This window comes from Colius striatus, chromosome 1 (assembly GCF_028858725.1).
Source record: "Colius striatus isolate bColStr4 chromosome 1, bColStr4.1.hap1, whole genome shotgun sequence".
In the NCBI taxonomy this organism is placed as follows: domain Eukaryota; kingdom Metazoa; phylum Chordata; class Aves; order Coliiformes; family Coliidae; genus Colius; species Colius striatus.
The window spans coordinates 148,580,354-148,593,601 of NC_084759.1; the positions used below are offsets into that span (position 1 = coordinate 148,580,354).

Consider the following 13,248-nt stretch of genomic DNA (forward strand, 5'->3'; position numbering starts at 1 on the left):
AAAAAAAGAGAGGAGGGGGGACATTATCAGAGAAATTTCTTGCTATAATGAGATAGAAATGTTTAATTTGCCATTTTCACCTACTGTTAGAAATTACTATTATAAAGGATGCAGAGCAAACAATTGGTATATAAGGAGAGCCCACAGTTGTGATTAGTCCCTGTTCAGGAATGATCCTCATCTATGCTTTGCCTATTTTATTTTTGTAAAATCTTTTAAAGAATTCTGTTATAAATTTTGGTTATTTGAAATACTTTTTGGTGCACACACAGATATCTTTTATTCTCTTTAATACTCTAGCCTCTGATGAACCCAGTGAACAGAACTTTAAGTGTTAATTTGTCAGTACTTTTGTGAAACAAATTTACTGGTTATGTTAACTCCCGTCTGTTCTGGAGAATCAATGCACTCATGAAAACATTTATAAAGCCAGAGCAGTAGCATGAGTAAATGATGAAACAATACTTTTTTTTTCCCCCCTGTGAATTTGGATAGATCCCAAATTCTCTCTCATCTTTCCCCTCCCTTTGTCAGAAAGGACCAAGGCATGTTTATGCCCACTGAAATCAGTGCCTGAGGTCACCAGTAGTCTTCTCATTTTGGCCAGTCTTATAGTCACTAGTTCCACAGGCTAACAGTGCAGATCAAGAGAAAAACTTTAGGATACCCCTGTCACAGGCCAATATTCAAGAAAGTGCACAACACATGCACGTGCCTCCTGCATAATACAAGTGTAAAAAAGCATTAGGTAGTGAAAAAGAAGTATTACTAGAATTTTTTTAAATTCAATTATCAGAAGTTGAGAAGCTATGAACATTTGATTATTAATAATGATTTATTGTTTCATAGGGACAAGTCTTGGTGAGTGGAGAAGGCATGGAAGAAACAGATATTGTTGCAAAAAATGGTCGCATTCATACTCTTGCGGGAGTTCTTATCCCACCTACAATTGTTCCAATTCTACCCCACCGGTGTGATGAGACAAGAAGTGAAGTCACAATGGTAAGACAATCACAATAAATCAATAGCTCTTATTTCTGTCTTCCTCTTTAGTACTTTCTCTGACATTATCCATTAAAAAGGGAGTCTTTTTGGAAATTAATATATCAATGGCATATAGCCACATGACTAACAGTACTGCACGGATACAAAAAATTTGCACATCCTATACCACTTTAACGCATCTAGCTTTTGCAGTAGCCCTCTTAAATATGCCGTTTCTCCAGTCAAACTTTTTCCTCCAGTTCCTGAATGCCATCTGTTCATACAAGTACATGATAAGCAATACCAGTTTCCCACTTTTCTAGGGAAACTACTCCAAATCAGTATTTTCATTTCTAATTAATATGCAGGCAAAGAAGCCAGTAAGTTAATTTATGAACAAAATAATTTTATGTTATTAGAAATATGTTCTTTTCAAAAGCCACACGTTCCCCTAGCCCTGTTTTCTTCCAGTTTCTTCAAATAAGGAATTACAAAACTTTTATTTCAAAGGGAGCATTTCAACATACCTTGCTTGGTAAGATAGTACAGCCTTTTACACTTGGTACCATTCAGATACTATTCTGGTAAGTAGACTATCAGAGCAAGCTTTTAATTTGCAGTAAGTGTGGCTCCAATGAGCTGTTAGTGGATCATGTTCAAGCACATATTTGGGCCAGTAACAGTTCCAGTACAGTAACTCAAAATATTTACTACCTTAAAACAGTCCAGAACCACAGCCCTGAGAGAGCTTCCCAGCAGAGCTGGACAACATCAAAATTTAAGGAAGAAAACACGAGAGCTGACAGCAAAGAATACTACCTTTGGTAGTAACTACAAAGCACCATAGGTGCAATATAATCATAAAACAGGCGGAGTGCAGAGTAGCAAACTTTGATACAAAAAGCAATCAAGACCTGGAACACTTCAATAATCTGATTTCCTTACCAGGAACCTACCTACAATCTCTATCTGACATTAATCAATCCTAAAGTGACATGGAGAATAATGAAGACAAAACAAACAACATCTGTCACAAAAAATATTCCCCAAACTGAAGTTTTGTCAGCTTTGAAAGCTTCATGCATTGTTTAAAACACAGTTTAATATCCAAGGTTTTAAGCGAGAAACACCAGAAGGAAGCGATGGCTTTGGCAATTCTCGCCTTTCATCATCATCTTCACTCTTAGAAAACAGGAATAACACCACCTTTAAATACTACTTGTGATATCAGTTAAAAGAGATAAACCTTGTAGGAACTGGCAGGTGTATGCTAATGCATACATATCCATGTAACTATACTCAAACGGTGAAAACTGTACTGGATCCCAACTGAATAAGAGCAGTACTTATTCATAACATCACAAAGAGGGAAAACAAGTCCTCAGTACTGTTCCCATGGCAGGCTTGGCATATGGGAATGTGTGTCTATGCTTCTATTACGTCTCTTAATCTACTACTGAAAAGGGATAGATCTGAAATTGTGTGGAAGTGCAGATGCTTTCTGCTGTTCCCTTCTGCCGTGCTGCAGAACTACTATCCTCAGCAAGAGGAAGGAGTTATAAAGAAGCAAAGGGGCACTTGCAGGGATTTTGAGAAACACAAAGAAAGGTAAGAGCCTAAGTATTTGCTCAGAAAAATCTGACCCACACACCTTTAAAATATAGTAGTGGTGTTGGTACTTCAACTATTTGATGCCCTAATGCTTTTGTAAGCCTGATCTTTTATTCCTTTAAGTCCTGTACAACATGAGGGGCTAACAAATACAAATCAATACCTGACTCTTTCCCCTCAGATCCAGTGATAAATGTGTGAGGGAAATGACATAATTCAGGTTCATAGTCACTTGTCCAATGATTATGAAACAGTGAACACGTCAGATGCCCGCTCTAGGATTTTTCCTAGCTTGATTGAAACACAGTATATTAGCAGTCACAAGCAATGTGGCTTTGACAAACTCCATATCCACACTCTGAAAGGCTCCATTTCTTTGAAGTTATTGTATGTTGAGTTTGCCAGGTGACTCACCTTTAAAATCGGTACTGTGGAGTTTATATCTCCTCAGTCTCTGTCACCACTGCATGGTGATAAATTAGCTAGTGGGGAACCAAAAAGCAAACATATAAAAATAGTTATATTCTACTAGATGATAATGGAGTACAGGATATATCCATGGAAGCAAAGAATATTTTTCTCTTCACTGCCTGGACACAAGCAAATTTCTGTTCACACTGTCTGCATACAAGTATCAACTCGTGTGGTATTCCTAGGAAAAGTCCTCATAGAAGTTAAGTGTGCAGACTGTACTAGATCCTCAGACAGTATTAGTTAATGTATTATACTGAGTTGAGCAAATTATACCAGTACATTCGTGCCCATGTTTGTCTTCTGTTTAGGAAGCTTCCAGTTGTTTTAAAGAAAGGAGAGGGGGGAGAACAAATGAAGGTAAAAATTAGAGCTAGCAGACACAGCTCTGGTGCTGCTGTTCAGTTCCAGATCCATACTGTAAAAGTTAAAAGATGTAGAACAATGTACTTAAAATTTACAGGGTAAATAATCCATAAGTATGCCTCTCAGTAGTTGGTATAATGCCTTTTCAGATGACTATACTTACTGTTTCCATTTAGAGTGTCTGTGCAGGTTGTTCACCGCGTGCGTTGTCACCCTGTCCACAGGATTCCAAGCCCATTGTAAGTGACATTTCTTGACAAATATCCCAGTTGTACAATATGCAGAGAGGGAAAGGGTTCCCATATGTTGATTACCACTCTCTCAAGTGAGCAAAAGAAACAGATATGAGTACAGGAGTTAGCATAAAAACAGAAGAGGACTTTAGTCTCTTTTTGACAATGATTGAATCACCAAGTGATTTCATCATTATTTTGTTTGCTGTTGCAAGATACCTTATAGACTTCAGAGAAGCTCTGACACTTTTCTCAGGTAAAGTAAGATCTATTTTAGATAGGCTTTGGCAGAAGAGAGAGGTGAGGACTGAGAATTACTGTGATTATGCTTTGAGAGTTAATAAATAAAAAATAGAGAAGGAATACATTTAAAATAGACCTCACATCTGTTAAAAATTTCCTTTTGATTAAACATCCTTCTAGAAGTAACTGTCTGCAGAAGCAGCTTCAGAAAGAATTGAAAATTCTTCATCTGCTTTGCATCTAAGTGATGCAAACCTGGCTTTGTGTTTTTCAACAGCCAAAGATCAAGTTTAGCTACCACAGGAATTTTATTCCCCACATTACAAAAATTCACTGGTAGTTAGTCTTATATGCCATATTCAGTAACAACGTAATGCCACTATTCAGTAATAATGAAAAGAAGGTTCACATTATAGCTAGCAACAGGACAAGGGGTAATGGGATGAAGCTGGAACACAAAAAGTTCCACTTAAATATAAGAAACTATTTCACTGTGAGGGTGACACAGCACTGGAAGAGGCTGCTTAGAGGAGTTGTGGAGTCTCCTTCCTTGGAGATCTTCAAGACCCACCTGCACATGTTCCTATGCGACCTGATCTAGGTGGACCTGCTTCTGCAGGGCGGTTGGACTAGATGATCTCTAAAGGTCACTTCCAACCCCTACCATTCTATGATTATGAAAAAATGCATCACTTAATTTTTAAAATGCAATACTACAGCAAGATGCTTTCTCTTCTCCGGTCAAAATATGTTGCAATGTTAAGACTGTATCACAGAACTTGATGTTGCTTAGAAATACTAATGCTTCCATTTTGTGCATATTCCAGCCTTTCTCAAAACGGAGATGCATTATTGAAGGCCCGCTCTTTCAAAAAACTGGCTGTGCTAGAGCCTGCAACATAACAATCAAGGTATAGAGCTACAGTTCCTGAAAGTAAAATGTATATAAAAGTTTTCCAAACGTTTTTAATGTCTTTTGCATTGCAAACTTTCCTTTTGGAGTTGAGAGATGTTTGGAGATGTATGTGTAGTTTCCATACCCTTCTACAGAGGACTGAGTGAAGCAACTATAAATCTTAGGGCAAAACATTAGGAAAATTCCAGTGAGGGTTTTTAGCTACCACACATCACTGAAAACCACCCCTTTTCATACTCTGTAACACGGGAGATTTCATGTAAGGCAATGACATCTGGGTTTGAAGTTATTACCCCATACAATTTCACCCACAAAGAACAGGACAGGTCTCAGTCCTTTCTGTCTCAGGACTTCATATGGCACTGGATAACAAATGAATGGGAAATGTTCCCAAGAACCACACTCCACTCACTCTCCTTGTCAAATCTGTTCCTTGAAGAAGTCTAGCCCATGAGAAGTACTTACACCTTTCTGTCTCCTGTGCCTCCTAAATCAGCTTCTGCATTTCACAGCCACCATTAAGTGACACGCAGAGAAGTCTACAAATCCATAAGCTTTGAGAGCCTTTTTCTAATTTCCATTTCCCTTCAATCACACACATAAATGAGGGGTTTTTTTCCCTAATACACTTTCTGTGTTCTTGATAAATAAATTGATCAAGCAGCCAGTTCATGAATAAAACAAAAGATGCAGTTGAGAGAGACATTTAGCGATGTGCAACGGCTAAATCCCACACTGGTGGAGAGGGGGAAAAGGAAGATGAAAGCAACATGTCTAGCTTTCACAGCATCTCTCTGGAGTACAACACATATTCAAGCTCCTGATCTCAGATGTAAGGGAGATTGCTCGTCTCTGAATGGACTGCACTCCCACTGCCAATTAGAAGAGTGCACACAACATGAACAGACCCCCGTAGGCATGTTCATAACTGGTGACAGGATGGGGAGTTCTAACATGGATGAATCTGGTAAAAATAAAGGAAGAATCTGATGGTTGGTCTGTGTAGTCTCTTCTTGGGCTGCCAACTCTCCTCCTGGTTTTAACAAGGCTATTGCAGACATGGTCTTAGTTCGACACACGCCTTTAAGAACAAGCTACCCTTACAGGCCTTTGCCAAAAGGACAAAACATGACAGAAAGTTGTCTTTTGTGCACTTCCTCCACACTAAGTAATTGGAAAAGATATTTTCTTTCTTTCACAGGAACCAAAGTGTTGCAAAGGCTTCTTTGGCCCTGACTGCAGTCCTTGTCCAGGAGGTTTCTCCAAACCCTGCTCAGGAAATGGGCAGGTAAGCAGAGCATCCATCAACATCCTGCACTCCCATGAAGGGAAGGACAGAATGTGTTCCAAAGATCCCTGGGGCTCTTCTGCACAACAGGAATGTTGCTTCACAAGAGCTGCACTCTCCATTTGTGTCCAGTGATGGCCACGAATTTCAGGTTCAGTTATACAGAGGAGAGAAAATTAATCGTTTTCCTCTCGGACATTCTAATTGAAGATTTCTGGGGTTCCAACAAACAACACACAGGCAAAGCTGGGGCTGAGTGGCCCACTGATACTTTTACTTTGCACAGCCCAGGCTAATGATCCAAATCACTATTCTCACTCTAAAATTACAAAGGAAGTGAGAATATACACAGCAAAGCTCAAGGAAAGCTTTTGCTTTGAAACAACATTTTCATCAAAGCTGAGGTTCTTCTTGCTAGTCTGTCACAGTTATAATATGGACAGGCATTTGGTCTCTTCTCGGGGGGGGGGGGGGGGGGGGGGGGGTGCTTTTTTCAATTCATAGGTAGAAATCACCTTTCTTCCATGTCACAGTGCATGGATGGCCTGGATGGAAGTGGAATCTGTGTTTGTGCTGAGGCATTTCAAGGCTCGCGCTGTCAGTTTTGCTCAGACCCCAGCAAATATGGACCTCAGTGCAACAAAAGTGAGTACAGCTGTACTTCCTCAGCATAGAGCATGGGTGTCCTGTTATGAGGTAGAGTAAAGTTAACTCCTATGAGGAACTAGGAAGTAACGCAGCCAGGGCAGCGGACCCAGGCTGCCCAGCAAGCATTCAATACCATACTGACATCGTGCCCAGTATTTAGGTGGGGGCCAGCCAGAAGGACTTCTTTTGGACTCTAGTAACATTAAGGTAGGAATTAACTGCTCACCAAACAGTCTCTGTGGTGGGTGAGCAAGATGTCTCAGGTTTACTTTCATTTCTTATTTCAAAGGGATACATCTGAAAGCCTTCTTACCAACTTAATTGGGCTTTCTGCAGGAGCCTTTGCTTGTTTTATACTAATTTCTTGTTCAAATTTCTGTCTCCTTCACATAAGTAATTGGAAAGAAAAAAAAAATCATCACTGTTCCATTCCCATCTGGTATTCCCCACAACAGAACATATTCTGCCTGTAATGACAAATATATGTAATCTAAGAACAACTAGATCTATAAACAGATTGTTTAGGTCTAGTTAATAACCATTGTCATTGAATGATTTCTGATTTATTGAATAGCTTGTAGTTCTAACAGTCGTTTTCTATATACTGACAAATCTAATCCTGCTGTGTCAAACCATACTGCATTTGAGAGTCTACAGAATATGCAACATCAAATATAGATCTATTCCCCATCTACACAAGATTTTTTAGTCTTTTTTGCTGTGAAGCAGTCTGTAATTCATAAAGTACATCTCTCTTGAAGATTCAGAAGTACATAGGCAAAAACTGAGAGATAAATTACATAAGAAAAAAGGTGATATTGCCCAAGTTCCAGTCCCACCAAAGCAGTACCTGTTGTCTTAAGTCACCACTGGTACCTCTTGAGATTGCAGAAGTCTTACCTACTATGTCCTTTGGGCACATTGTTATGCCTCCCAGCATCACTAATTGGCCCGGCTCCAGGAAAATGCTGGTAGGTCTGTGCTGCTGCTCTGTGTACTAGCCCAGCACTGTGCAATTTGTAGGATTGTGGACTCAGTATTAAAAGACTTCCCATATCACTGAAAGGATACCAAAAGCTATGCCATGAAATAACTTTAGCCTTCATAGCCTAAGACATAGTATTTTGCTTCTACTTCTCTAGAGTACTTTGAAATTCATTGATAGATAAATGCATTATAAAGGCACAAGGACAACCTAATTCATAAGAAGTACTATGTAAGGATAGATGCCTTTTACCACTGTGGAATTGCACATTGTAATTTATCTCTGGCAGAGTGCCTCTGCATTCATGGGAAGTGCGATAACCGAATAGACAGCGATGGGATCTGTCTTCCTGGATCATGCAGAAGTGGATACACAGGGAAACTCTGTGATAAGCAGATTGTTCCCTGTGAGCCCTCTCTACAGCTCTGCCATGCACATGCAGATTGTCAGCTTAGCGATGGTGCAGTGAGGTAAGGCATCAACTTCCAACTGATTAATATTAACTATGCTGCAGCTCTTTCACATTTGCAGCAGTACACAAACATCAGCTACTGAGATGCTGCTATGCAGCAAATAAGCATGAACATGCACCTCATCAACCTTGAGTTGCAAGATAATAAGTAAGAGTTCTCAATGCCTTATCCTGTACCTTATATTTAACACTGATAAGGTAAATCCAACCCTTGCTCAGAAGGCTGCCTTCCTACCAACATCTACTAAGGCTCTTAGAAACTTCTTTTGTCACCATTCCTTAGTAAATTAGAAGTTAGAACCTGTCTAAAAAAAAACAATGAAACTCTCAAACAGTTTGGGGACAGATACTTTAGTCAGCCCAGGTAAGATTTGTATGCCACAACACCATGGACTTCAGCACAGGCTCTTCAGTCCTGATAGGACCGGTCACAAAACTCTTACTGCCACAGCTGCCTTGTGCCTGCCTCACGATCACCTTCATATGCAGCAAGTTTGCCTCTTGCTGCAGTGTATTCATATGAGTCACAACAGAGAGCAGAACGGACGCTGCTGTGTAAATTAAGCGCTTAAGAAATTCTCTCCAATAAGAGTTAATCTTGAGAGGGCAGAGGCCCAGAAAAACAGAGGCTCCTTGTCTTGCATTTCAGAGAAAGAGAAATCTTCTGTGTGACTGAAAGAGCAACCCCAGCTCATGATTAATTTAGAGTTATTAGCTCTGCTTTGCAAAGATCACATCAACGTAGAATTTACTTTGCTCCCCATCTCATACACAGATCCCTGACTTCACTTAATTGACCCATTCAATAATTCAGAAAAAAACCAATGAATGCAGCTAAGCTATTTGCATCATGAATGAATGGTTACCAATTTTAAGCTGCCTGTAGATAGCATGATACAGTGTAAAACAATCACTTAACTTTACAGTAGTCCTATCAACTTTAATGCCACCCTCCTCTTCTTGTGTTTATAGCTGTGTTTGCAAACCTGGCTACAAGGGAGATGGCATGAGCTGCAGCAAAGTCAATCCTTGTGCTGCTTTAAATCCAGGTGGCTGCAATATCAATGTAAGTATGTGCTTTTTCCCCACAGATCTTGCCATCACAAAAAGTTGTCAGAGTCGAGACGGTTTGGCCAGAAACCTTTGCAGGAGTCACAGTTTTCACAGCAGCTTCAAGCTCTTCCTTTCAAGCTCTTTCCTCAGATGATGGCATTGCTATTGCTTAGTCAAGCTTTACAACTAAAGCCAGATGCCATCTAATCGTCATGAATGATGTGTCTGCATCTCTTCCAGGCTGAGTGCATTCAGATGGGCCCAGGAGGGCACAGGTGCATTTGCCAAGCAGGATGGACAGGTGATGGAAGGGACTGCTCAGCCATCAACAACTGCCTACTGCCTACTGTGGCAGGGTGCCACAAAAATGCAACCTGCATATATGTTGGGCCGGGTCAAGTACGTCCTCTCACATTCCCTGCCACCTTCAGCAGTAGCCCATAACCATTTTGCTTCGTTCTGCTTCCTATCCAGTTTTCTTTCCCAAATTCTCCTCTCCCTCCTAGCCACAAGGTTATTTCATTTCCACATGGCACTCTCTACCCAAAGCAATCTCCTTCAGTTCCTAGCCCAGTGCTCCCTTCCTCCAATGTGGTGGTATTTTGGTAGCTAATACTTTTTAGTACATACATTAGTGGATGTCAGATATAAAGATCTTCTGGAGATACTAATCAGTATCATTCCACTGAAGTCAATGGAGCTACGCAGAAACACAGAGAAACTAATTCACCACATCTAGAATATATGTGCTATTTTAAGCATTTTAATGAATTGCTGTTTTTGTTGAAATGACAGCATGATTGCAAGTGTAAGGACGGATTTCAGGGAAACGGAATTGAATGCATACCCATCAACTCATGCCTGGAACAAAATGGAAAATGCCATCACCTGGTGAGTACTTAATCATTCCCCAAACAAAGTGTTCAGATACATACCACACCTCGCCTCCTGCACACATCATGGAATTTCTTTGCCATTTCAAGCCCGCAGTTTCTGTTTGAGCTGCAACAAAACTTGCCAAGCAGTGCTACAAGCATCAAAAATGTTATGTAGACCACATCAGAATGGTACATGCACTGAGGACAGACTGCAAGGGCTGCTCCAGTTCTAGTTGTGCAGAAGGGTGATCTCAAGCATGGAATAAGTAAATGCTGCTGCTCTGCCAGCAATTACTATTTGGATGCACTAGTCTGTTGGAATGTTTATCCAAGTCATGAATCTCTGTATGAGCATCTATCAGCTTTATCAGGAGCTGCATGTGTTCAGCAGCCCCTCAGGCTCTGCTGTGCTCTGCAGTGCCTGCAAGAGCTACACCAGCCTCAGCTGAGTCACAGGGACAGAACTAAAGCAAAGAGCATTGGTGAGCAGACCATGGGCTTCTCAAAGTCAGGTGAAGGAACATGGCCCAGTTTGTCTAGGGAGGAAGTAAGAAAGGGTAGAGCAAGGTCTCATAGACTGAGTGCCCTCAGCTGGTGGAGTTTGCTCCATATTAAGGGTGAGGATATCCGCGGAAGATGTATGAAAATCCTTTGTTAAGTGCACGATTGTATACAAATGGTTTTCAAGGGGCTTTACAGGCCACCCTTGCTCTTGAGTGGTGTCCTGCATATTTGACTCATTTTCTCTCTGTTTCAAAGGCAACTTGTCAGTTTGAGTCTTCTCGTGGCTGGAAGTGTGTGTGCCCAAAGGGCTATGAAGGAGATGGTAAAATATGCTATGGAAATGCTGCAGATGTAAGTAAGATGGCCGAGCACAGGACCTACAGCACAGTTCTCATGCTGCATTTTAACCAGAGATATAACAAAGTCATTATAAACAGTTAGAAAAAATATGATGCCCACCAGTGCTATCTGCAAACAGTGTTTCTGCTGGAGACTCTTGCCTGATACAAAAATGATCAGTTGTACTTAAAAACATAATTTGGAAAGGGGCCTAAGAGATCTAAGCACATTTATTTAAGACAAATAGGAAAATGCCAGCTTCAGAGGCCTAATGTGTAGAAGCACTAAGCACTCACATCCCAGATGGGAGTGGCAAGCACCCAGCTCTTCTGAAGTTCTGCCTTGAGGGCTGTCTCAGTGGAAACAGTCAATTTATCATGTTAAAACAAACCACGCTGACTAGCAGACAAATAAAATCAAACCAAGTAAATTGGTGAAATAAATGTGTATTTAACAGCATAGGAAAAATGGAAGTGTCATCTACCTCAGCCACTGACAATAATTCTAAGTGGCCCTTGGCGTTATTTGCCATCAATGCTCATACCATCATCTATCTCTGAAGCACTGTGGCAGAATAAAGGCTCTCCACTTGCAGGATGATATGCAAGGTACTGTACAAATACCAAGCAAAACAACATACCTTTTTTCAATTTATTTTGCATTAAAGAAAAGATTCAGATTTACATTCCCCAAAAAATTAATGCTTAGCAAAGGTCAGTACACATTACGTGCCAAGGTCATGTACACTTAATATACCTGAAGTGTTAGTCTGATTTTCAAAGGATTGGGTAACTCATCATTCCCATTACCAGAAAGTATCAGTTCTCAAAAAAACACAAATGTCCTTCCTTTTCACATACACTAAAAACCTTCTCCTTCGTATCACATCAGCCAGGCCAGACACAGTACCTTACACCACAGGGTACAGTAAAGATACTTTACTACAGCTAAATTATGTTGTACATACTCATTACTTTCTTTCTGTTTCTAATCAGGAGTTATCTACTCTATCAGAAGCAGCTGCATTTAACCAGTGGGTTAATGTAAGTACAACTTCATGCCTGATTTTTTTTTTTTTTTTAGTATATTCAGGTTTGCAGGAAAAACTATGAGCCATTTAGCCTTCAGAAATTGGAACCTCAGAGCAATATTCTCATCATATAGTAGAAGTTCAAGCTCTGGAGAGGCACCAGAGTGCCTCTGCCACCAGTTAGCTCCCTATTTCTGCCTGAAAACCAAATTCTGATCCAAAATTCAGTCAAGCAAGGAGAATAGCAAGTATCAAGCTCACTCTCTGAGACTGGAAGCTCCATAAGCCATGACTAGCTCTGTACATAAATATTCTTTAGTCCAGATGACAAGCAGGGGGGTACAAGCAAAGCCTGGATACTCCAAGTGTCACCCTTACAACTTCTCTCATACAATGACAAGTGGAGAGGCTAACCAATGTCTTACCTGTCCCATTTTCACAGAGTTCCATATCAGGAAAATGCTACTAGATGGATGCTCAGCGTCCTGCTGCCACAGCAAGCAAGGAGATAAAAAGTCTGTACAGGCTTGTCTGAAGGGCAGAACATGAAGGAGCAGATTAAGTTGTTTGGCTTCAGATTAGGAAGGAAACATCAATTTAGATGAAAAAAAAATAGTTTTAGATAGATTGTCACTGTCTACTTTTTATTTTCACATGCTATCATCTATTACTAGGGCAACAGTAACATTAGAAGTTTTCTCCTGCTGTGGTTGGCACTGTATGAATAAAGATCAAAACCATATTCTCCCATAAAGAAAACCTAAATCTAAGAAGTGTATAGCGAATACATGGCAAAGATAAAGGAATAGGGATATGTTAATGAATAGCATCAGAAGAAGTCACAGCACATTAGCTTGATTTCATGATTTTCAAAGTTAAATGGCTCAGGGATCATTAAAGCACACAATGGCAACAGGAATCTCCAGACGCTGCTTAAAAGAGAGGCCAGTGTGGCTAATTTAAATCAGTTATGCCTGGCCCTGGGCTCAGGTTACAGCACTGGGCACTGTACAGAAAAGCTAATGAAGTTTAAAAACTTAGCACAATAGGAAAGGCTGTTCACCTGCTAATGTGCTCTTTAGATAATGAAGCAATGGGTGGGGAAGGAATCAGGGAGCAGATTTTGTATAATCTATTGAAATGGGACTGTGGAAATTTTTGCTACACTTCAAGGAAATGTTATCCCTTAAATTAAATAATGGTAGCTACGAACATGAGCAAAAAATA

At 40.3% G+C, this 13,248-nt stretch overlaps 1 protein-coding gene across 1 annotated transcript in view; it reads left to right on the forward strand.

The window, feature by feature from the left end:
• STAB2 (stabilin 2) overlaps nucleotides 1-13,248 on the forward strand; it is an 86,222-nt gene that overhangs the window by 28,517 nt on the left and 44,457 nt on the right. The window contains exons 18-28 of the mRNA XM_061988914.1: nucleotides 850-1,002; nucleotides 3,609-3,671; nucleotides 4,736-4,819; nucleotides 6,026-6,112; nucleotides 6,646-6,757; nucleotides 8,035-8,215; nucleotides 9,190-9,283; nucleotides 9,511-9,669; nucleotides 10,066-10,161; nucleotides 10,908-11,003; nucleotides 11,987-12,034. Coding sequence (XP_061844898.1) covers nucleotides 850-1,002; nucleotides 3,609-3,671; nucleotides 4,736-4,819; nucleotides 6,026-6,112; nucleotides 6,646-6,757; nucleotides 8,035-8,215; nucleotides 9,190-9,283; nucleotides 9,511-9,669; nucleotides 10,066-10,161; nucleotides 10,908-11,003; nucleotides 11,987-12,034 — 1,173 coding nt within the window. The remainder of the gene's footprint in view (nucleotides 1-849; nucleotides 1,003-3,608; nucleotides 3,672-4,735; nucleotides 4,820-6,025; nucleotides 6,113-6,645; nucleotides 6,758-8,034; nucleotides 8,216-9,189; nucleotides 9,284-9,510; nucleotides 9,670-10,065; nucleotides 10,162-10,907; nucleotides 11,004-11,986; nucleotides 12,035-13,248) is intronic.